This window comes from Pteropus medius, unplaced genomic scaffold (assembly GCF_902729225.1).
Source record: "Pteropus medius unplaced genomic scaffold, Ma_sr-lr_union100, whole genome shotgun sequence".
NCBI lineage: Eukaryota > Metazoa > Chordata > Mammalia > Chiroptera > Pteropodidae > Pteropus > Pteropus medius.
Window position 1 is genome coordinate 477,260 of NW_024343105.1, and position 25,569 is coordinate 502,828.

Consider the following 25,569-nt stretch of genomic DNA (forward strand, 5'->3'; position numbering starts at 1 on the left):
ACAACTCTGTGCTTGAGTTCCCACTGCTTACAGCCTGACCTGATTCTCACCCTTACATGGGCCTTTCCCCTTCCTGGCCTCCTGCCTCGGCTCCTCGCTCCTACATCCCCCAGACTTGCACTCAAGCCCTCGGCCCTGGCTCGGCATTTGGACCCAAGCTGAGACCGGTGCCCTTCAGTTCCCACACTATAGATGTATGACAATCAAGCATGGAGCACGTTTCACACATTAGTTACAATTTCCTTTTTGATGTGGTTCGTGAATCACCATATTTTTAAAAAATAAACTTTATTTTCAGATTGCTTTCAGATTTACGGAAAAATTAAGAAGGTGGTACAAAGACCCATATACCTGCACCCAGTTTCCTCTTATTACATATTACCCTAGTATGGTACACTCGTTACAAGTAATGAATTATTAACTACAGTGCATACTTTATTCAGAATTCCTTCATTTTTACCTACTGTCTACTTCCTGCTCCAGGATCCCATCCAGGACACATTACACTTAGCAGTCACATTTCCTTAGACACCTCTTGGCTATCGGTGTCTCAGATTTTTCCATTTTTGATAACCTTGACAGTCTCGAGAAGTTCTGGTTGGCTTTTTTGTAGAACGGCCCTCGGTATTTGTTGGGAGTTTGTGAAGAAGACCAAAGAGGTAAAGTGTCATTTTCACATCATATCCAGGGTCTGTACCAAGAACATGACTTATCACTGATGACTTGACCTTGATCACTGGCTGAGATAGTGTTTGTCAGGTTTCTGCTCTGTAAGATTACTGTCCCTCCTTCCATATTGTACACTTTTGTAGGAAGTCAACATGTGCAACCCATGCTTATAGGCTGGAACATCTTAAGTCCAGAGTATCTACATAGAGCACTTAGAATTCTGCATAGGAGATGGTCTCTTCACTCCCACTTATTCATCTATTCAATCATTGATCAGAATGGACTCATGAATATTTAACTTTATGCTCTGGGTTATAATCCAATATTTTTTGTTGTTGTTGCTCAGTGGTTCCAGCTTTAGCCATTCGGAAACTTTTCAATTGGCGCCTGCATCTCTTTGATAAATTTCTATCATCATGGGTTGTCTGTTTTTGTTTTTAGCACTTCTTTACTTTCCGCCACTACAAGATGCTCCAGGCTCAACTTGTATATTTCCTGCTACAGTTTTAAAATGAGCCATTTCTCCAAAGAGCCCTGGTTCCTTTTTTAGAGAACAGTATTAGAAACCAGTATCTGAGTGGTAGATGTGGTCTTTGCTCCTTGGGTACCATTGCTTTTAGGCCCTTTCAGCTGACAGATCAATGAAATATGTGTGCTTACTAACCTGTGTGTATACGCTATCTAAATATATAACATCTATATCTATATTAAGCTGAACATGCGTTCATACTGATCTCTCCAACTCTAATTCCTCACCACGTGAACCATTCTAACCTCCTCTCCTTGCTATCTGCAACCTCACACTCTAACCTGGCTCGCATCATCTGCTATCCATTCTTTTAATTGTTCGAGTCTAGTCTACATGCATTGTAACAGTATCAGAACTGTTAACCCATACTGCTGTGAAAAATAACTTTATCAACCAGAAGACAGTGAAGGCAGTTTCTTTTTTTTCACCTTACAAACTCCACTCATTTGCAAGGTTACTTAGGTCAGAATCCTTCCCTTGAAATCCTTCCATTAGGCTGTTTCATACATTTGTAATGCAGTTAGATTGCTTTGTCACAATCCTACATTCCACCCAGGGATGCCCACTCTAAATGAAATTTTTTAATTTGCATACATTAAGTTTCACTATTTGCACTGCAAAGGTCTATGAGTTTTGACAAATGCATATTGTTGTATCTCCACAGTATTGTAGCATTCAGAATAGTTTCACTGCCTTAAAAATCTCATGTGCTTCATTTTACCCAGCCCTCCCACACTTCCCCAAAGCTCTGGCAACCACTGATTTTTTAATATCTCCATTGTTTTGTCTTCTCCAGAATGCCATATAATTAGAATATAGCATGCAGCCTTTTCAGACTGGCTCATTTCACTTAGCATTCGTGTTTACTGTGGCTTGATTGTTTTTCGTTTTTAGGTTTGTTTTGTTTTGTTTTGTTTTTGGTAACTGAATGATGTTCCATTGTATGAATGTACCACAATTTGTTTATTCATTCATCTATTAACAGACATTTCGGTTGTTCTGTTTGGGGCGATTATAAATAAAGCTGCTATAAATGTTTGTGTGTAGCTTTTGAACATGTTTCAAATCAGTTGGTTAATTAGCTAGGAGCATGACTTCTGGATCATATGGTAAGACTATTAAAAGCATTATCCATTTTTTATTTATCGTGATTACTGTTTAATTTTGGACTTTCTATAGTTCTGCTTTTTCTGCTTCTTTTTTTCCTTCCTTCTGGTCTCCTTTTGAATTAACTGAGGCCCCCAACCCCTGCCCCACTACTTAAAAAGTTATATACATTTTTTCCGTTACCTTCAGTAAAAAATTCTTACATGTATATCTTTGCCAACCTCTTGAATACCTTTTAACAGTCTAAGAACATTTGAACTCCAATTAAGCCCCCTTCAATCGGTATGCTGTTTTATCCTGTTTTTAATTTTGCTCTTAATGTCACAAATAAGACATTATCTATATTAAGATAATGTTCATTCAAATTTATCTTTTTTTTGTCACCATACTTTCTTGAACTTCAGACCTCCTATCAGATCACTGTCCTTCTGCACAAAGTTCATCTAAATTTCCTTCAGTGAGAGTCTGTTGGTGATGAACTCACTTGGAATTTGTATAGCTTTCTGAATCTGAGGGCTGGTGTCTTTCATCAATTCTGGAAAATCTGTCTTTATCTTTTAGAGTATTGCATATTTCCAATTCTCTCCTTCTAAAACTCTAAGAAACACATTTGACATTCTCAGTTTCTCTTCCACATTTCTCAATCTTTTATATTTCTACTTATTTGTCTCTGCGTGCTACCTACTGGGTTCTACTTTCCAGTTCATTAATTCTCTTCTATTGGTTATTTTTATAAGGGATTTATTTTTATATAAAAACTCTTGTTCTTTAACTTACTGAAACCTATTAAATATATTCATTTTATATTTAATATCTTAAAATTCCACTATCTTAACTCTCGCAGTTCTGATATACTATGTTTTCCGCTGGCTTTCACTCAGGATCCCTTATTTGAGATATCCTATGCCTTTATAGGTTTGCAATTTATGACTATGAGCTCGTGTTCCTCAGAGCTTTATCTGTAGACAGTATTTGATGACTAATTTAAAGTTGTGTTCTGGATATGCAGTTACTTTGGCCATGAGCTCAAGAACATTACCAACACAGGATCCCTTTAACAACTTGGCTTGAGAAGTTTTTAGACCACACATGCCATGAGAATTCAAACTGTAAATCCACATGAGAGAAGTCTTATGACTTATTAGGGACAATTATGTTTTTCTCCTTTCCAACTAGTGCCAGTTCCCTCTAATCCTGAAGGTGGTCGTTTAGGATTCCAGCTATTTGTGTTGGGGGGAAGGGGGGTCTCCTACTAAGACTCCCAAACTTTGGTGCACCCCAGGCTTGTCTCCTGCCACCTGTCTGCACAAGTCTGTTCTAACAGAAGGTCAGCATCACTAGGATGTGGTATATGCCCCTGAGGGAGAAAACAAACTGAGTGCTTGCTTATCTTTCTGGAGTTCTGCTTTCACTTTTTTTGTGGCCTCTGAGAAAGCTTTCCTGTCTTGCCAGCTCGTTGGCTCGTTTAAGAACATTTAAAGTTTTATGCAACATTCTGAATTATCATCAAGTGCGCTGTTCAGAGTATCCCATCCTTCACACATTAGAAATGTCTGACGTATGAAGTTACTGCGAGGCAGTGATGATGAAGCAGAAGCAGAGGACACAGATGCTCTCCTGTTCTGTCAATTTGAAAGCAGGGAGTAGAAAGCTAGAACAGCTGAGGTTTCTCCAACAATGGGCATGTGGCTTTATCAGGGAATGTGTCAGCTCCTACTAAGGGACCAGGATGGAAGTTACTTCTTTCTCAGTAAGAGGTCCAGAGAGGGCAGTAAGAGCTGGGCTACAGCGGCCCCGCCATGCTGTCAGGAACACAACCCTTACTGCTTGCCTCTATAACTATTCGCTACAGCTCAAGTGGGAGGCAATCACATCTACACTTCAGCCAGAAAGTAGAAGGGGACTGAGCCCTAAAAGGGCACATGCCAGTTGTCCATCTCTCCAAAGAAGCTTGCCCAGACCTCCCTGCAGACTTCTGCCCCCTTCCCTCTGGCAAATCGTAGCTCCAGGAAGGCTGGGAGTTTAATCTTTTAGCTGGTCCCATTGCTGCTTGAGTGGAACTGGAGAATCCTGGACATGTGGCAGGCAAGTAGTAGTCTCTGCCACAGAACCTGAACATCTTTACTGCCTGAAGCCCCACATCGAGGTGGGCACTGAAATCAAGAAGATTTAGGAACAAAGTCCTAAAGAATGTGAGAGAGAAGAGGGTTAAGAGCACAGAGAGAGGGTTTGGACTTGGAGAGGAGACACATCTTCACTTGAGACTGAACGGAACAGAAAGAGCAGATCAGGCTACATACCATATGGGATGGTGAGACCAGACGCCAAGGGGAGTCCTTGTAGGGCCTGCTGCAGAGTTGCCAAGGAGGGAGCAGCACACAGAGGGTAGAGAGCCTGGACCACCTGCTGCGTGAATGTAAACAATGTCAAGGGTGTGTGCTGAGTAATAACTGGTTTCCATAAGCAGGATAAAATCTCTTTCATAGGAGCATATTTCTAAAGTAGGCAACACAGTCACAACATATTTGGCCCGTTACACTTGAAAAGCACTTTGTCAAAATGTGGGCTTATTATATAAGAAAATTGAGGTAATAAAAGACCAAAAAAAATTTAGGCATTGGTGACAGGGGACACCCTTCACATTCCTCATAAAGTGCCTTTCCCAAACAGTACAGCTTTTCTGAAGTACTTCTGACCCCCAAGGAGCTGCTATGTGAGGGGTCTCTGCCTAAGCAATTGTCTGCAACCCTGGTGAGTGAGGTTTGTAGGGAAGTAAATGTATTTAACCTATTTACACCCTTTTTCTTCCTACAAATAAGGAAAATAAGGAAGAATCAACTGTACTTGATTACATAGTCTTACTCCATTTCACTTCCCAATCATTACTACCTTAACTTTCTGGAACCACTTCTCACTGATCACTGGAAGAATGGGCTACCGAGTATCTGCTGTTACCACCTTCCCCATAATCCTTCCCTAACACCAGAAAACAGGCTCCAGGTGTCATTCTTCCATTTTCCCTGGTCACTATGAATTTCTTCTGTGGAATTAGATGAACTCAATGCTTAAGCCCCAAGCTGTATCACCTGTCACGCCAAACGCTCAAAAGGAAATAAAAAGAAGTTAATAGTATTATAGGAAGTCTCCCAGAATTAATCTATAGAAATCTGCAGGTCAGGTCTAAATTACCATACTACTTCTGGGATAGAGAGGCTGCTGTACTCTCTTTAAATAAAGTTCAGTCAACATGACTAAATAGCGGCCTGGATACCGTGTGGCCACACAGGGTTCATGAGCCATGTCTACAGGCACCTGAGCTTTTGTTAAATCAAACTCAATACCTCAGTCTGGCATGGAGACAGGATTACAAGGCAGCTGTCACACTTACATAGCTCAAAGTGGCACAGCAAATATTTAGAATTACATCCTGTATGGGATCCATCACTGTGGACACCCCACCCTGCCCCACAACATTTAAGCACAGTTCTCTTTTCTTGGGAGCTGTGTGCATCGCAGCTCTTAGGCAAACCCAGTGCTCAAGCTTTTCACCTTTGTTCTTCCCATAGCATTTCATTTTAATGTCAGCTAACAACAGAAAATCTAAGAAAGCAGTTCTCCCACAAAACCCATGGATCCAATCAGCATAAAAGTGTCAGAGCTGACCAAGCTTGCATCAATCCTGTATTAAAATTTCACGAAAAAATCCTTTAAGGTAAACCGTTACAAAGTATGTTTTTATCAGCTGTGCTGGATATTATACATGTAGAAAAACCAATACTAACACATGTGACAGATAAAATGGGTCACAGCTGCATGTCATTCTTTGAATTACAGCAGAAATAAATTTTAAAGTATTATCTAAAGGAACTCCGCGCCCTCTGGTTCATATTTTTAAGATTCAAACCAACATTAAACAGTACATCATTCAACACAAATATTAGAGAATATTTCCCCTAAATATTCTGTTACTATTTGATAAGTGACAAATGCTAAGAGTTATCTCCTCAGAAAAATATCACTGTGTCTGTTATTAAGAGTCCAGTTACCTATGTATGTGCTTATATTTGCTTATTTCCCAAAAAAATAAGGTAGCTTTTTATAGTAACTTAGATTAGCTGACATCTCAACTCTGAGACAAAAATTATTTTAACATTTAACCCAAAAGAGCAGTAAACAGAGATTTTTCAGTTACTGCTTTAGTAAGAAAATGTTTGTTTTATAAAAATTGCCTATTTCTTCTAAATAGGCTAAATATCAAAATAGTTTTCCTATCATTTGAGTCATTAATCCTGTTGCTACCTTTATAACATAATAAAAATTAAAAATTATGTAACTGCAAAGCTTAGTTTGTACTTTTCCACTGTATAATTTATTCACATTTTTTAAAAACATATTCTTTTTTATATAGTTATATGCAAATAAGTAGTGAGTAGTTCTACAGCTTCCTCAAAATATAGGAAGAAAAACACAGATACTTGCCATACTAATAACCAGTTTTTATTTTACTTTTTTTTAAGGAAATATTATTAATTTAAAAAGACAGTTTCAAAAAATTTAATAGGATTCCCAGCAATGATTGATTATTTCTGAGATCTAAGAGATCTGAAACATAATTATAAAAAGCTAAAAGCCAAAGGACTTATTCCTACTTTTTCCTTTTTTAAAAGAGTCCAGACAATCTGTCACATCAAGGAAGTTGGGCAAATTCCTGTGGCCACAGCCTTAGTCGTCCTCAGAATCACTGCCCCTCCTCATGGGGACGGCGCACCGCACCGAGGACAGCAACGCATCTTCAACTGGTTTCTTAGGGTTTTCCTCCAGGTCTGTCTTGATGGCTCCAGACTCAGACAATTTCCACTCCAACTCTACACGATAAAGAAAAAGCAAATCACCTAAGACAGTCTGCATGGGGCTGTCACCTGCAAGTCCATCAAGCTAGTTTTTTTCTAAGCAGAAGGTACAATCATCAACATTTCATGACAATATAATATTAATGCATAATACATGAGGTACCCAGAAGAAAGGAAAAAAAAAAATCAGACCTTTAAAAAGGAAAAAGATACTGTCAAACACAAGGTATTACATACATCGGAACCTGGACGGTAATTAAAAGAACGAACAAAGACTAAACTGATCTTCTAATGACTATAGTTTCTCAGATTGTACAATTTCCCAAGAAAGAAATCAGCATGAAATATTTAAAGAAAATCCTTTTCACAGTCCTGCAATCTAATTATTAAATCTAATTTTAGTTAACAAAAGGAAATTCACGTCCAATATCACAATTAATCAAAGAATGTCTGATGACAACCTAGAACTGACAAACTTGTTCCAAGGAATAACAAAAAGGTACCAGAAAATGAAGAATCAGTGACTAAAGGTTCAGTTCCTATATTTCACTCTCTTATAATCAGTGAAACTACACATGGGTGTGATATCTTATGAAGCAAAATCGAGTGAAGTTATTTTTCCACTGCAGAGAGGACCTAGGCAGAACTAAGGGACTAGGTGGGAGATTCTACAACAAAAGCCTGGTTTAGAAGCGATGCTCTGTCATATTTCATTAAAATAAAATATTTTAATTTCATAAAAATTAAAATAATAAAAAACCATTACAATATGTTACTGAAGTCATAATAATTTAAAGTGCTCATGGAGGTGACTAACATTAGTATTTTCAGGACTAGGTACTACTGTTAATGAATTTTCAAAAATTTCTTTAAAAAAAAAGATTTCTGATTCTCAACTCAAGAATACATTCAGATCTGAGCAAACATACATATGTATGAGTATATGTAATTAGTGTCATTCACTTATGCATAGTAATCACTGTTTTAGAAGTTCGCTAATCCTTAAATAAGACTTATTCTAGAAATAAAGACTATAACTACTATTGCACACCTCTCTCTCTCCTCTCACAGTCTGGTCGAAAAGACCAAAATAAAATGCAAACCTATATTTAGCCTGATGTGCTGTATGCCTTTGAATATTGGAATAATGTATTACTGATGTAATATGTGTATTTAAGAATGTGTATGTTTATACTTTTCCATTTGAATATCTTATATAAAGTTATATAAAGCAGTGTATAAGGACTTAGCAAGAGGCCCTCAGGCCTCAGTCTCTCTCATGTTATGTGTGGAAAAAAAAAAATATGTATATATATATATTATGTATATATATATATACATATTTTTATATTTTATATATATATATATATATATATACATATACATATTTTTTTTTTTTTTTTTTTTTAATTTAATGCCTACAGCACCAGGTCTTACTAGATGATCTTCCACCCAAGTACTAACCAGGCCCGACTCTCCTTAGCTTCTGAGATCAGACAAGATCGGGCCTGTTTAGGGTGGCACGGCCGTAGACCGTGAATATATATTTTGACACCTCCATGTGTAACAAGTGGAAAGGAATAAAAGGACACATCTTTCAGAAGTTAAGATACAGAATTAAATAAACTTTTAATTTAAAAGCTACTAAGATATTCAATTGAAAAATACTGCTATAGAAACGATTTATGTATATACATATAGATACATATAAGCATCTAACACTAATATGAATGATATCACTAATATAAATGAATGATATGATCCTGAGCTACTTATATTCTACTGTAGGGACAATAAAACATATTAGACATTAATATTAAATAAATATATTTTAAAGTCCATTGTGTTCTCTTTCCACTGAGAATTATTAGAGCCCAGTTGTAAATGCCCCCCATTGACTGGTCGGTCCAAAATGAGAAATTAAATGTGCTTCTTCCCTTTTAATAATTAGACAAAGGCAAAGGTGAACTTGACAAATCACCATTACCACCATGACACATGTCTAGGAAACAGGCATCTCTACCACGCACTAGCCATCTCTCACGTGCCCTGGACCATCTCAAAGAGGCCCTTACCATTTACTGTCAGGTTCATGCCACCAAACACCAGAGGTCCAATAAACTGAGCCTTGATATCGCCTTCAAGGTAAACAAATATTGTGGGCAGATTCTTATCAGGATAATTGGGTATGCAGGTTGTTGAAATGGCTTTGATAAATTTGACATCGGGAAACTTCCTGGCAAGCGTACTGAAGTGCTGATTTAACAGGGCACAGAGGGGAATCCTATAAAACAGAAATAGAAACAATTATGATTCTGCATTTACACAGAACAAAGCTCAATTACCCTTCTACCCTAAGTAAAACCTCACAAGTGATTCTGCTACTCCAGCCGAGATGAATTAACATTTTTTAAAAACCTTCCAATATGTTCAGAAAAAGTGAAGAACTCAAAATCCAAAGTCCAATTTAATTTGACCCAAAAATAAGTCAGAAAAACAGCTTCAATGTAAAAGGTAACTGTCATGCCCTTCTACGTGAGAGAACAGTCAAGACTTAGAATGTGAAACACAGGTCAGAAAGCATGGCCTCCTCTACAGAAACTCCCACACAAGCACCAGACTCTACAGTCCAGGAACAGGACTGAAGGAGAGAAATGCTGGAAGACCACTGCACCACTTGCCAGGGACAATTATTACAAAGGTCACCCTCGCCACCTAGGACAGTGACTCATTACAAAGAATTTTAAAAAGCCAGAGTTTCTCTAGAGGGATAAATAACTTAGTGTTTTCTTTTCAATAAAAGCAAAGTCTTCACTGCTAACTGCATTAGTCACAAATATTAGTTTGAAAGTTCTAAGACAAAAATGGGGCATTATGGTTTGGGCAAATCAGCAACAAAAACACATAAAACACCTTCTGATGTAGATTAAGCCCAAAATGCTCAACATAAATTCAAATGAACATTTAAAGACAGTATGAGATCGCTCACCCTTGTTTGTAAAGGTGCAAGATGACCCACAAGCCCTCTCCAGCTTTGGTAACTTCTTGAACATAATCCTTTCCTGAGATCTCTAAAACGTCTCCAAATTTATTCTTCAGTGTAGTTGCTTTCCACTCAGCCAGTCTCTGCTGCCTACACAACAGAAGAAGAGTCATCTCTCGCCCCACACCACCCTGCCCACACACACACCTTTCAGACAGCAACCTTAGTAAAGATCCAGGTTTATTTATTTGCCTCATGGCAAAATTCTAGGAACAGTTTGCTGAAATCTGCATTATTATTATTTAATTATGGTCCTTTCCAAATGTTATCTCAGTCAGAAAAGTCATTTTTCAAAGGACACACATATTGGTGCCACACAAAAAATCGAACAATCTCTCTGGATTGCACTAACCTGTACATTTCAATAGCTCGTTCATCTTCCTCATTAAATTCATCTTCATTATCCTCCAGTTCTTCCAAAGTCATATCTTCATATGTTTTCACTGCATATAGTTAAGTTAGCAAAAACAAAAAAATTTAAAAGACGCACAAACATGAATTTGGGTTTTTTTCTTTCACTTTTCTCCTACAGATGTGCATACAACACCAAAAGACTCCCAGCCACCAAAACCAGAATACAAAGTCCTTAATGTATTACACTAGTAAAAAGAAGTCAAGAGTGTTTTAAAAAGATAGAACCAGTATACTGACATCTGCAGGCTTGACTCTCTTACCACCACATCATACCTAGGATAGGAATGAGAGCTTCCCGAGTTTATAAAACAGTTGTTGTATTTGCCCGGACTCGCCTGATCTGACCTTCAAGCACATACCCTAAAGCACAGGTGTACCACAGGTCCCCTATCTCCCAGGAAGTGGGAAGGTACCAGTGGGTGTCGTCCCGGAGCGAGCACACCCTTCCTAGAGTTAAAGGGGTTATCACAGACTCTTGGTATTTTCTCATGCCTGGCAGGCAGCTCTTTTAAGGAACTGCTGGGACATCTGCATTGTCTTTATTCCACTAACACTTTTGCTTTTTAACAGCAAATCAGGCCTTTGTCCCAGACCCCCGCCCCATCCCTATACACAACTGCTCTTATCAAGGGCAAAGATGACCTCCACTTCCTGACTGAGGAGCAACCCTGATCCCACTCATCCTCAGTGACAGATCAGGAAGCCCCCTTCCCTCACCTCTAAGGCTGCGCTCCTTTTGACCTTGTGCTGGTTTGACTTCTTTATCTATACTCACCCCTTTGGTGATTGCATTTCATGGCTTTAAATACAATCAATACGCTGACAAATCCCAAATTTATGCCAACTCATATTCTCTGATTTGGAGAAAAACAAACCCAATGGCCCCCTTACCATCTCTATTTGTCTAGTAAAAATCTCAAAGTCACTATGTCCCAGATTTCCTGATCTCCAAACCTGTTCCTCTCCAAGTCTTCCTCATCTCAGTTGGGATAATTCCATCCCTCAGGGGGCTCAAGCCCAAAGCCTTGAAGTCATTCTTGACTTGTTTCTCTCACACCCCTCATAGGACCCACTGGCAAATCCTGTTTGCCCTACATCAAAATATATCCAGATCCACCCACTTCTCACTGCTTCTACCACCACCATACTGGTCCAAGCCAACAGTACCTCTTGTCTGAATTATTGCAGTAGTTTCCAGAGTAGTCTCCCTACTTCCTGCCTTGTCCCCCACAGTCCATGCTCAGGAAGGCAGCAACAGAATGGTGCTGTCAACATGGAAGATGTGTCACTCCTCTGTTCAAACCGCCAATGACTTCTACCTCATTAGATGTAAAAGCAACATCCTTATTAGAACCTACAAGGTCCTAAATGGTTGGACTCCGAGTTACCTCTCTGAACTTATTCTTCCTCTCTCCCAATCATACCGGCTTCCTCGCAGATTCTCCAACATGCTTTTCACTTGCTAAAGTAGCTCAATTTACCTACCTCAGGTCACCCAAATTTCACACCCAATGAGGTCCTCCCTCACCCTATCTAAAATTATACTTACCCTGCCTCCAACCCTTTAGAAATCCTCTTCCTGCCTTATTTTCCTACTTTGCACTTATGTATTGTTTATTGTCTGTCTTTCACTACAATATAAGTTCCATGAGGAAAGGGATTTTTGTCTGGTCTGTGCATGGCTAAAGCCCCACTGCCTAGAAAAATACCAGGCACACAGCAATCATTCAATAAACACTCTCGGGGTACATGCTTTATAATAAATCCTTCCCTAAATTAGCTCTAACATGTAAACAGGACAAAAGTACTAGCCCCTGTGATCAATGGTTCTCAAACTCTGGTGAGAGTCAGAAATCCTGAGGCACTTGTTTAAAATGCAGACTCCTGGGCTTTACCCACAGAGATTTTTATTCAGTAGGGACAGGGTTTTTTACAAACACCCAAAGGGTTTCTGAGTCAGGTGATATCACTATCTTTGAGAAAACCCGTCTCTCAGACCCCATACAAAACATCTTTTGCTTCCCTAAATTAAGCTATTTGAATATTCTCAATCAAACCACAATGAGAATAAAGCTCAGGAGAATACAAACACTAAGAACTTTGAACACATTTCCATGACATTACCCAAAATAAAAGTATTTTCTTCAAGATTATCATGTGCTCATCTGACACCGACAAGGAACCGTGGCAACAAAGGGGACCTGTGAAGTCCCCTAATTTTATGGCCCAGGAAGCTGAAGGTTGAGACATCCTGTGACTTGCGTGAGGTCCTAAAGAATGTCCATTCCAGCACTCCAATCCTTGGACCCCCAACTCCTGGTCAAAAGATTCTTTTACCAAAGCAGATGGAGGCTTAGAGGGCTTGACCTATCCAAACACAGAACAAAAAGAACACGATCAAGCTCACCAACGGACTGCTGAAGGGCTTGCTGCTCCTCCTCCTCTGCCTGCTGTTCCAACTCGCTCAAACTTTCCTTTGACGGCAAGATGCCCTTTTTGCGTAAGATGTCATTCCACTCAGTGTCTGCGTTGGGGTCCTAGAGAAGTGGGACCAAGGATACCATGAGTGAGAAGTCCACTATAGTGGGGAGTGGGAAGGAGGTGCCACGCTGGACAAGGGGTCAAAGGAAAAGGTGGTGGGAAGAAAAATTCAAAACAAATTGCTCTGTGTCCTGTTTCTGAGAAAGTGTCAGAAGATCCAAAACCCGTTCCATTCTTCCTGTCTCATTCTTCCTGTCTCACACTCTGCACCCCCAACGCAAAAAAGAGCCAGTACCGTGGTAGAAATCAGGTTATAATGTGAAGGCTCAGACCTGGCTCTTGCTCAATATTTTTATTAATGGCTTGGAGTGATTCATTCAACAGATATTTATTAAGTACCTAGTACATCTACCTACTACAGGTAAATTACTGCATTAGATGGTAGAAAAGCCTGGTGAATGCCAGAGCCATCTATTTTACTAAAGAGGAAGCCATGACCAATTAAATATACAAACACGTATAACAAATTGTAGCAAGTGCAATGACCAACAGGCTAACCTAGAGTTACAGGGGGCTTGACTTCCACAGGATGGGCAGAAACGTTCTCTCAGAAAAGGTGACATTTAACCATCACTGGAGGGTGACAAGGAACTACACAAGGAGAACTTAGGAAATTATTTTCCAGGCAGAGGGACCAGGATGCGCAAAAGACCCAAGAGCAGAGATATGGAGCATCTCAGAGTCCTGAGTGGTTGCAGCAGAATCAGAGGGAGAAGGGTCTGATGGCCACACCTGAAAGAAGAGCTAAGACCCCAGTGAACAGATCACAATGGCTAACATTTATTGAGTACTAGGAGCTGTGAACTCTTCTAAGCCCCTTATTTGTATCTACTTAGTTGATCCTCACAAGCCTAGGAGCGACATAGCATTTGAGAAGCCACTGTCATGCTGGAACGAGTCAAATTTATCAGGATCAAATGTCAGAAAATAAATGTCAAAGTGGGCTCTTAGTTCCAGAACCCAGCTGCCCAAACACTGGTTTTTGCATGGCTTGGCAGGAACACCGCTAACGGATCTGGTTTGAAATAAAAAACCAAGGAGCACTGTGGAAAGGGCCCTGGGATAATGAGCCTCCAGCCCCAGAGCTGTCTTGCTGAGATATATCAAAAGGAAAATGAACAGAATCCTTTCAACTGCGTGGTCAGGGAAGGTCTCTGAATAGATGCCAGTTTTAAACAGGGACAAGAAGGATAGAGGATACAAAGGATGCTAGGGCAACCCTGGAGCTTCCTCTTCACCAATGAAGAATGTCTGGCGGACACACTATTTGCAGATGACCATTCTCTCCAGCCCCCAATGCCTCCTGCCCCAACTAAACCCACACTAACTCCAATCTCCCAATGAGCCAGAGACATTTAATCAGAAATCCTGACCAGTGAGATCTGGGAGATAGTAGAAAGATCTTTGGAAAAGGGTCCTTGGGCAGTGACAAAATTTAGTTGTCACACAGGTTTTCTGCTCATAAAACATCCATTTTTCACGGCGTCTTCATTTTCTCTCACTTTTCTTTGGGTTTTAATCCTATTCCATTAGCAAATTCCAGAGAACAACAGGGCAAAACCAGAGGATCTGGTTTTGTCTATTTTAAGACATAGAGTAACTGAGCAGCTTTCTGGGCTGAACCCTCAGGCTGGGCACACCTCAACCCGAACACAAAAGTTAGGAGAAGAGAGTGTAACTAACGCTCCCCCAGTTCTAAGTGGAGTCAGGAACACGGGGCCCACCAGTTTTGTGTTATGGGATCCCCGCCCCAGAAGGGACCCTTCACTTCTCCAACATCGGCTTCCTGATTCGTGCAATGGCTCCATAACACACCTGCTCAGGTGTTCACTAAAAGAGTAAGTAGGAAGTAACTTTGTCAAGTGGGATCCGGAGATTTGAGGGGTGGGACACACAGCGAGGCGAACGCCCGCCCCTCTTCACTGCGTCTGCGCCAGGCCTCGACTCGTGTGGCTGCCGGTGCCTGTGGCGCTCGGCGCTTCCCACAGGTCCGGCCGGGACAGTCTGCCGCTGGCACGGACCCAGCGGGACAAACGAGCAGACGCAGCCTCCAAACCTCTCGCCCCACGGCTTGCTCACCTGCATCTTGTCTCAAAAGCTTAAGCCAAACCAGCCGCTGCGCTCTAACCCCGCGGCTCTGTTCCGCGCACGCGCACAGCCGCCGTTCCGTCCTTTCCACCAACCCGGCTGTAGCCCCGCCCCCAGGAGGGAGCTGGGCGGAGCCAGGAAGGAAGCGAAGCCTCTGAGTCTGCGTTGGCTCCTCCAGAACCTGGCGCAGAAGCTCTGCGGACTCACGAGGCTGGGCATCACCGGTCCAGCCAGAAATGTTTAGGTCATCCAGTGATAAAATTGAAAATGATATAGTGTCACCTGGAATTCACTATGATTTCAGCGTCGGATAACGCAATTAATTCATAAGACACATATTTGTTGAGAGCCTGCTTTATACCGGGCACTATTCTAGACTGCGGTTATAGGGGTGATTACAACAGACAAAGTGAAAGTGAAAGTCATTTTACCTGGTTGAGCCTTAGGCGATTCTTATTCAAAAGTGCTTAGCTCTATGGGCACAAAAGAGGCTCTGAGTAAAAATCAGAAGAGTCTGAATTGTAATGCAGGTGCTGGGTTCCAGGTTTCTTGTCTACAGAGCACTAAGAGTTTGAGTTAAAAAAGCAATATCCCTATCTGGACACCGGGGTTTGTGTTGCCGGCATTTGAGATCTCTGCCCTCTTCCTGGGCCGAGCCTCTGCACTATGGAAGCTCTGAAGCAGGAGCTGGGGGAAGGGGTGGGGAAGTCACTCTTGATTGACTACTCCACCTGGATCCTCTTTATGGATGGTGTGGGTGTGTGTGTGTGTGTGTGTGTGTGTGTGTGTATGGATGTGTGTGTGTGTGTGTGTGTGTGTGTGTGTGTGTGTGTGTGTGTGTGTTGGCAGTGGGAGGCTGGGGAAAGGAGTAGTGCTGGAAAGTGGTTTCATGCCAGGCTGCTGCCACTCCCAGTTATGTCCCCAGTATGGACTTTCTGAGGCACAGATCTGAAGAGGATGAGATCTGCCAAATCTACCCAGTTAGGCCCTAGGAGGCTGGGGCATGTGGGAGCTGTCATTCATCTGCTGAGCCCTCCCACCTCCTCAATCCCCCAGAATCTCTAAGGCAATATAGAGCTATGTTGGAAAGGGAGGTTTTACTCTTCAATGGCTTTCTTGCCAGGTTACTCTCTACATAATGGAAGTTAGGAATAAGGGCATGAATGCCCCCTACCTGCCACCACTCACTTGATACAGGCCTTCCACAGCATAGAAATATAGAAAACGGGATCTGCCCATATTCACTGATTGCCAGAACCACCTGGAATACCTGTTCCAACCCAGAGAGGAGGGTGGAGAGATGTGAAGTGCCATTTGATTCTCAAGCTCACTGGAACAGTTCTTCTGTAAGACAGAGCTATGGGGAGATGGATGCAGTCCTTAGCTTGAATACCACGAATTTCCACTCTTCCTACTCAGACACCATAGATATTATTGAATTAATGTTTCTCAATTTGTTGTAAACAAATCTCCAGAGTTTTGAGTGATTGTCTTTATTAATTTGACCAGCTTAACAGGTATCTCTTTTGAGGAATGGCTTCCTTGAATACCTCACGCCACCATTCGGGAGGTCCTATCTGGGATGATTTGTTACACAGCAATAGATAGCTAATGTAATGGCCAAGCAAGGAGATAGAACTTAAACTAAAACAAGCAACCAATTGGATGGAGAGCAGGGAAAGCATTTCAATCAGGAGGAATGGAATGTGCAAAAATGTGGAAAGTGGAGATGCCGAGAAAGATTTGAGTTAGTGCAGTGGTTCTCAAAATGTGATCTTACACCAGCATTATCAGTATCACCTGGGGACTTGCTACAATGTGAATTCTCAGGCTCCACCCCAGACCAATGGAATCAGAATCTCTAGGAATGGGATACTGCAACTTGGGTTTCAGCAAGCCCTACAGGTGTTTCTGAAGCACATTAAGTTTGAGAACCACTGGAATATAAGAGCTGTTTTTCATCAGCTATAATAAATAACCGGGGTCTTAATGCATCCAGGTTCTAGGTGGTTTCTCTGTTGTTTTTTTTTTCTTTTTTTTAAGCAATGAGAGATAATAAGCTAATAAGTACTTTTAGTAAATGCTTTAGGACCTTATTAGAGACAGCTGTTCCCTAACCCCAGTCATATGAAGCTGGTCATGCTATGGCAAGCAGATGTTCACTCTACTTTTGCTGGAAACAAGTCAGCTCTGATTTTAGCCTGCATTTTGTTTGGTTCCTATTGTTTTAATTAATCATTTTGCAGTTATCCTGAACATACTACCTGAGGCTTTGCAGGACCTTACTCTTGTGTATGGTCGTTGGTTGTAGTGGCAGAGGGAAATTTGGACATTTGGCTTTAGGGAGATTTAAAAAGGAATATCTAAACTTTGGCTAAATCCAGTTAACTGAAAGAGCTAAAACTTATCCAGGATCAAAAGAGTGAAAATCGGTTTGGACTGAAAAGAGTAACTGCAGCACTGCTCTTCACCAGGCTGGGAGGACAGACTCAGATAAAGCCAACTGCAAAGTCCACAGAGAACAGCCTTTCTCTCAAGGTCTGGCTGCAGCTACAAAATGCCATAACAATGGCCACTTTGAATGACCACTACTTTCTTACCAATGATGCCCCTAGACCTTCTTTACTATACTCATCTTTTACTAGGGATTCCCAAATGCTGAGCCATTCTTGCTCACGATGGTACTCAATCCCGAGTTAGTTCCCACTTCTCCTAATTCTGCTTCGGAAACTGCAATCAATACAAAACCAATCCCCACTTCCTCTGGACCCTCCTCAGATCTGTGGACAAGAGCCTCGACTTACAAATCTCTTTTCTCTTACTGAGCAGTTCAAAGCTCCTCCAGCATGCTTCCCTCACTGCATCAAGTCTATACATCTGATTCTGTTGGACTACAGGCTTCTCTCTGATGGTCTTTGACTGATTAAGCTTTAACAGAAGGAAAACAGTCCTTCGGTCTATGTTTGGGGGGAGGAGTGGTGACGATGTTTGTTTATTTGTTTATATTTAACTTGATTACCAATTTTCAATCTCAGATCACAGAAAGGAACCCAGAGGACTGCCATCATGAAATTTTCAATAATTACTTCTCATCACATTTCAAATCAGTCCCTACTTTTGCTTCTCCATAATTATGAGGAATTTTTTTATAATAGTACCATACAAAGATTTAACATTATCAGTTATGAATCCACTACAGCAATCTTTCATTCAATCAAATAAAATCTCTAAGGTTATTAATAATACCAGCATTCTCCACCTAAGATACTTGCACCAATAATTACAGTAAACAAGAGTTAAAAGCTTTGCGACTTGGTTAATGCAGTCTCTCTGAATTATTAAGCTAGTATATTACTCCGGTACTTTGAATGTGGACTAGGCATTTACCTTTTACATATTCCTTTCTTTATCCATTCACTCAAACATTTTTTCTAAGAGTCAAATGCTGTCCTAGGTCTCAGAACTTAAAATGACTTAAACACAGCCTTGCCTTCAGGAAGCTTGTGCTGAGGTTGCAGACAGAGCCAGTGGGCAGTCAGAGTGAAGAGATGAAAAACCCTGTCCATGAAAAGGTCAAGAACTCCAAGCCCATGTATCAGACAGATGTCAACCTGGCTGACACAAGACATGAGGCAGAGAGGAGAACCATGAAGAAATTACCATGTCCCTCGAGGGAAGTGATGTTTGCCATTTCCAGACCTAGGCTTTCAAACATTGTACTGGAGCACAGACTGGTGGCAACCCAGCTTTGACGACACAGTGGGAGAATTTTCAAGGTCAAAGAATAGAGCTGCTCCACTGATCTCCATCACCTACACTGGGACTCTAAGTAATACAAGTTCCATTGCCAAAATGGCTCTTTGTTTTCTAGCTGAATGGGAGCAGACCCGATGCCCTGATAAGAAGGTACATTTTACAATGCCATCCATATACATGCCAATCAAGCATAAAATTACTCTACTGTGGCTTTTCTGCTCACAAATGCTCCTCACTCTTCTTCACCTGCTTGAGGTCATGGTGAGTTTTCCCTCAGGGAAGGTGACAAATGGTAGCTCTTGGCCACTTCTTCCAAGTCTGTAGCCACGTGGTCTACTGCCCAGCTGCCCAGTGCCCCCACACCCTCATAGGTGCTATGTAGTGAATGCATCTTCTCCTGGATTCTGCTTTATTACAGCAATTCTCTGCATTTCATTTCACCAATGTCTGAAAGACCAAGAGTATAAATAAAATAAATCCTGCTTCCTTTTTCTTTGATTATGACTTAATCTCCTGAGGCAAATTGATGGTTTTAATATTAAATTGAAATACCAAGAGTCAGCAAAGATATCAAAGAATTGAGCAAAAAAATAAAATTGTCCAGAAGTGGAATTTTCCCAACTCTCTGAAGGGGTTCGTCTGGGCCAAACATATTTGTTCTTGAAATACACAAGATAAATACCTTCATAAAGACTAAGAAAACCAGTCTCTAAACATATTGAATTGGAAAAGAACCTGAAACCCCAAGCAGAGGTGGGGGAGGGTCCGTATTTTACTTCCCCCAATTGATCCAGATCCCACCTGGGTCCCAAATCAGGCATGGCTCTGCATTACTTGGTCATAGTGAACTCTTGCTTCACTTTGTTCTTGAACAAGGTATGGAACTAGTACCTAACGAGTCTCTACCTAACGAGTCTCTACCTAACGAGTCAGGGCTGAGGTAGCAGGGATTGTAGCTTTGTAACTTCCTGTACAACTCAATTGTGTACCCTTGTCTCATTCCACTGGTGCCCCCAGCCAAGGCTCACTCCATGTTCCTAGGAGAGGCTGTGCTGGTGAAGAGCCACAGATATTAGAGTTAGTTGCACCTGAGTTTGAATTCTGACTGTCCTTTAGTGAAAGACCTTGGGTAAGTATTCAATGAGTGTCAGTTTTCTCAGACCCTAAGGGTAGTACTTATACAGTAGAATTGGTCAGCTGCTCACCAAATCTGCCTCTCCTTTCAGGACACACAGCCCCCTTTCCAATCAGACATGGTCATATGACTGCATTCTACCCAAACAAATGGCCTGGCCCATAAATATCCTTCCTCCTGACAGCCTCTTATCTTTCCCCATCCACTCACTGATGAGAGAGAGCTTGGAGGCCCTTGAGCCCATCCTGGGCCTCATTCAGTGTAGAAGGAACTTGGACTCTGAACTTGGAACACCTGCAGTGGACTAGATCCAAACTGGAAATAAAGTTCTACTGGGCTAAGTCACTGAGATTCTGGGATTTATCTGTTGCGGTAACCAGTATTACTCTAATACACCATGTGGGACTGTGAAAAATAGTAAAACACCCACCTGCCTTAAAGAAGGTTCAGTGCAGTTTAGGTTCATTGCATGTATCATTAGGGTCCCTTGTTGCATGGCATGCCCATCTGTGTCACTACCTACTCCTTCGGATGACCTCTAGCTGTCTGGAAATCAAATATTATTTACAGAGGAGAAGCCTGCTACTAGAGGCCTGAGTATTATGGTTCCTCAAAGAGTCTGAAGTTTTGATGCATTAACTTAATGTTGTGACCTCAACTCCTGGTCAACGATTAGAAGAAGCTCTCATTAGGGCAAATCCCTTTGGTACTGTTTTTGAAATGAAAGTCATCTCTGAAGTGCAATTAGAGTCAACAATATTGAGTGCTCACTATGTCCCACCAGGCTAAGCCCTTCACATGGACTCTCTCCTCGGTCATCGCAAACACCATGTGAAGGTGTTATTATCACTCTCCCACTTTGTGGGGAGGAACCTGAGGCACAGGGTGTGAAGTGACCTGCCCAAGGTCTCCCAGCTAAAAAGTAGAGGAGTCAGGATTTGTAGGCAGGCAGTCTGTCTCAAGCCTGTTTGTTCAGTTCTCAATAATAACAAGATAGTTGGGGCATGCTAAATCAATGCCCCAAAACAGTATTTTTAAAAAATGTATGTCTCATTATTTTAAAAATATACGGATCTCTCCCCTAAGACTTTCCAATAAGAAATGAAAATGTGTCGATGCTGCTTTATTCTTTGTATAACTGAATATTCTAGTGAATACACGGCGAGAGAATTATCTTTAAATATCGTTCAAAGAAAAAAATGTAACATTTGTTCAAAAGAATTGCTGGGTTGCCTCATCTGATCCAGCTTCTCTTCACCAATGAACTCTGAAAAAGAAAAAAAAAAGTACAATTCAGATGAAATTCTCAGAATCGAGACGAGGCCCATGGGCATGTTATTATATAACATATTTAAAAATTATGCCTCATTCCGACATGTCATCAATACCGGTACTACACAATTTGGTTTTGCTGTATCTAATCGGTACTTACACAATTTGGTTTTGCTGTATCTAATTAGACCATAGGTCTGTGTGAGTGCTGTGACCTTTGGGAATACCTCCCCCTTGTCACCCGGGCAGCTGTTTTCAGCACCCGGGCAGCTTTCTCAGGCATATTGTCCTGCCAGAACCCTGGCTCCTGCCAGCAGGTCAGCACTAGGCTCCAGGAGGGAGGTTGCAATGCCTCCCCAGGACAGTGGCCTTATATCTCTGAGACCCATGTCATCATGAGAGACCGAAGCCCAGAACCACCCTTGTGTGTGGGCTTTTGCTTCCACTGGCCTGAATGCCAGTAGTCTCCCCAGATTGAAACTCTGGTTTCAGAGCATCCCTTGAACAAAGGGAATGGCCTTGTCTGTCTGTACTCTGAAGTATTCCAAATATAGGGAGTCACCACCCTCCCTCCCCAAGCAAGCATGCCAGGTGGTTTTCCTTCATCAGAAGGGCCAAGTGAGAAGTCACAGCCCTGCTGGGGGCTGAGCCACATGGAGCTTTCGGCTCCTCCCAGTTACTACTGGAGACTACACACTTGCAAAGAGCCAGCATAAAGCCAGACTGGAATGGGGCTCTGTGGTGCTGAGACCAGGACAGACAAGGGGAAGAAGGTGGCCCCTCTTTCTTTGAACTATTGCCCCTTTGGTTGCCTCTCGCTCCTTCAGTCAGGCACTTAACATTTGCTTGGAGGAGAAAGCTGGTGTGAGCTGACCTTAAACTATCATACTGGGTGTTATCTTCAGTGTTTCGCCCATTCCTTGGCTGAAAAAAAAGAAAAAGAAAAAGAAAAGGAGCAACTTACAGACACTGAGATAAAGCTGCCTGGAACCTGTTCCTTGGTTTCAGACATTTTCTCTACGAGCCTTAAGGCCTTGTTCTCCTAAGATGTCAGCAGCCTCTTTGGAGGCTCATCTGGTAAGCCCATGCTAGTCTGTGGGCCCTCTGTGGCAGCATTCCAGCACCTTTGCTGCTCCTACAGCTCAGACACCATCTCCATCCCACACTCCACCCCTTAGCCTCTGTTTATGAGGCAGGATAGTCCTCAAACCATTCCTCCCATGACTTCTCACCCCAAAGACATCATGGAGACCCACTGTTTCTCAAAGCACTTTCCGGAGAACATCCACTAACATGCAGACTAAAAAAGTCTTTGTGGAGTGGCATGGGGGTGAGTGGAAAGCACTTCCATGGATAAAAAAGTTTGGGAAATGGCATATAGTTGTTTCCTATAGGAAGTGCATCATAAACCTTCACATCATAAACATTGGGTGCACTATTTTCCAATCTTATTCGATCTTTGCATAACATCTATTAGCACAAATAATCCACAGAATGCAGTTCAAGGGGCACAAGTCTAGCTGGTTTGCACATTTTTCTGATGCAAACACTGAGGCTCTAGGGGCTGAAGTGTAGCTAGTGAGCAACAAACTAAAAGATAACTCCTGACTCCATGACCTCTGCAGGAGGTTCCAAGTCCCCTGAGAAGGAGGAGATGTTGGTGCCTAGACTCTTCTTGCCAGTATATTTTGGATCCAGGTATCCAGAACCTTCACGCTTAGCAACGTGGACTCAGATTCTGGTTGGCCCCCATGTCTATCCATCAGTAGAACTCCCGCCTCCCATCCGGTACTCCCGGAGCCCTGGTGCTCTCAGCCTGTGTCCTGGTGGACCCTTTACAAGCATCAAACTTGTACGAGGAGGCTTTGAGTAGGGTGAGAGAGTCCCCACAGTTGTTCAGTAGTTTGCCATGGGGCCCTGGCTGTGCTTATTCTGTAAGAACTCCATAACTGGGGTGACAGGAGAGAATCAGGGTTAAAAACAGAGAAGAGGAAACATGTTATACCCTGAAAAGGAAAAACGGTCGTCCCCAGGTGGCAGCGTGATCCTGCAACATAAAAGCACAGACCATTATGTAACCACGTTGTGCCTAAGGTCTCTCAGAGATGACCATGGCAGCGGTTTTCAGAGTGTGGCCCCCACACCAAAAGTATCAACACCTGAGAACTTGTTAGAAATACACATACTCAGGCTCCTACTGACTCTCTAGAGTTTAACAAGGTTCCCAGGTGTTTATATGTGCCGTCAACTTGGAGAAGCACTGGTATATGGGGTCTTGTGCCACTTGTGGTAACTGTCCCCAAGTTGATACTACTGGCATGTGGTCCCTGAGCCAGAGAAAAAAAACTCCAGAAACATGGCCCAAGTGACTCATCTGCAAGACTAGAGATGAAATATCCACAGCCAGAGGATTGTCTCGTGATTCCTTTAGGCCCCAGAACAAGCCCAGGGAAACCCGAAATTAAATGCTCAGCCTCAGAGAAGATTTTCAGGGGCATATTGTGAGATCAGTTCTTTCTGGAAGTGGTTTAAAAAGGCCAGAAGGTGGCCCAGCTCCAAGCACTTCCCTATCCTTCTCTCCTAGACCTTTCTTGGGGAGGTTGTGTCCTCCACAGGGCTCACATACCTTCCCAGTAAAGCCCACTGCCGCTGCCCCTGCATCCTGCAAGAGAAATGAGACACAGGTTACTTTAACAGGAAACACATCCTGGAGGCTTGCAGTAGCTCTGCTGTGAGCCTGCACCTCCGTGGTTCTACCCTCAGGCAGCCAGAAGTCAGGTGCAAAAAGGCAGTTCAAGGGAACCGCTGACCATGTAGCCAATTTCGATTTTTGTTAGGGAAAGCAAGCATGCTTTCTTAATTGAGTTATCCCTTGTGTCCAGGACAATGATACATTTGCTTGCTCTTCCCAACAGCCTCAACTTAAAATTGACCCCTGGCTTAGGCACATGTTCCAAGATAAACTATCTCAGCTTCTTCAGCCTGTCTTTGCACATGATCTGGCCTGCTGATGGAGGCAGACCCAGCATGAAACACTGGGGTCAGCAGCAGATGAGAAAAATTGCATCTTGTGCTTAGCGTGAATAACCGATTTCTCAGGAACTGAGCAGTTTCCTGGGGTCTTGGGATTTCCAGAGTTCAAACCAGGAAAGTCCTGGGCACACTGGGATGAGTCAATCACCCTGCTTACGCTCACAGAAACCAAATGAATTTCTCTTTCTTTTTTCTTTTTTTCTTTTATTTTGCTACCATGCAACAAAATCTTGATTAAGATTCTAAACAGGTTCAGCTATTACTGAAACTGACATTTTCTAAACTTTAAAAAAAAATTTCTTTTTAAGAAACAAAGCTCTGAGATAAAGACAAAAGGGCAGGTGGGGCAATGGAAGGCAGAGGATATCATCAAAGCAAATGTTCCTTCAAGAGGAAAAGGAAGGGACAGTGAAAGCGAGAAAACAACACAAAAGCTAAAAAGAAACACTTGGATGGAGGTCTCAGAAGAGGAGAAGATGGAACTGGTTCCAGTGGAGACTGAGGCTCAGGGAGGTTAAGGAACTTGAGCAAGTTCAAAGACAGAAACTTAGATTCAAGGAGAGAATGCAAGTGAGCCCCAAGGCAATAACATGCATTCACCCTGGTTAAGTGAACTTTTAGCGACATAAAAACATGGTGGAAGAAAAAAGCACATACGTGCTGTAGAAATCTTTTCATCCTTCCATTGGCGAGCTTGGCGGCCAGAAGCCTTAAAGGGTGCACAGGAAGAAACTGCAACAAAGATGTGCCGTGAGGGTCAGACCCAGGGCTAGGATGTAGCCGAGGGCTATGCACACCCTTCCCACTTCACCCCTTTACAAATGGGTTTACTTTCTAAAGTGAAATCCATTTCCCAGCCTAAACTTGAAATTTTATGTTTTCAATAAGGAATCGCCGGCCTTGATAGCAGGTTTCAATTCCAACACATCTCCTAAAAATATTCCCTTAGGATAAATGAGGCTTTTATCTGCATTGACCCCAAGCATTCCGTCCTTCTGGCATAGGGTTGTCCCAGAGAAGCGTCCCCACACAGATTCTTTTTTGCTCCCCAGGTGTGCTCTCCTAAACTATGGGACCAACTGGAAGGGCAGCATCCTTAACCCTCTCTCCCGGATGCATTTGATTTTCCTGT

At 42.0% G+C, this 25,569-nt stretch overlaps 1 protein-coding gene across 1 annotated transcript; it reads right to left on the reverse strand.

The window, feature by feature from the left end:
* Positions 1-6,780: 6,780 nt before the first annotated feature.
* Positions 6,781-15,387, reverse strand: PDCL3 (phosducin like 3). Its single transcript, XM_039867094.1, has 6 exons — positions 15,233-15,387; positions 13,020-13,149; positions 10,551-10,641; positions 10,145-10,288; positions 9,231-9,439; positions 6,781-7,170 (listed from the first exon to the last, which is right to left on the reverse strand). Exons 1-6 carry the CDS (start codon positions 15,236-15,238, stop codon positions 7,028-7,030), a joined length of 723 nt encoding a protein of 240 aa, XP_039723028.1. The 5' UTR covers positions 15,239-15,387; the 3' UTR covers positions 6,781-7,027.
* Between the last annotated feature and the right edge of the window lie 10,182 nt (positions 15,388-25,569).

What these genes read in the sequence shown, in the direction of transcription:
- PDCL3 (XM_039867094.1), bottom strand. An exon ending in AGCCCTTCAGCAGTCCGTTG is followed by an intron (nt 10,642 to 13,019) that starts GTGAGCTTGATC and finishes AACTATATGCAG; the next exon opens with TGAAAACATATGAAGATATG. An exon ending in CGAGCTATTGAAATGTACAG is followed by an intron (nt 10,289 to 10,550) that starts GTTAGTGCAATC and finishes TCTGTTGTGTAG; the next exon opens with GCAGCAGAGACTGGCTGAGT.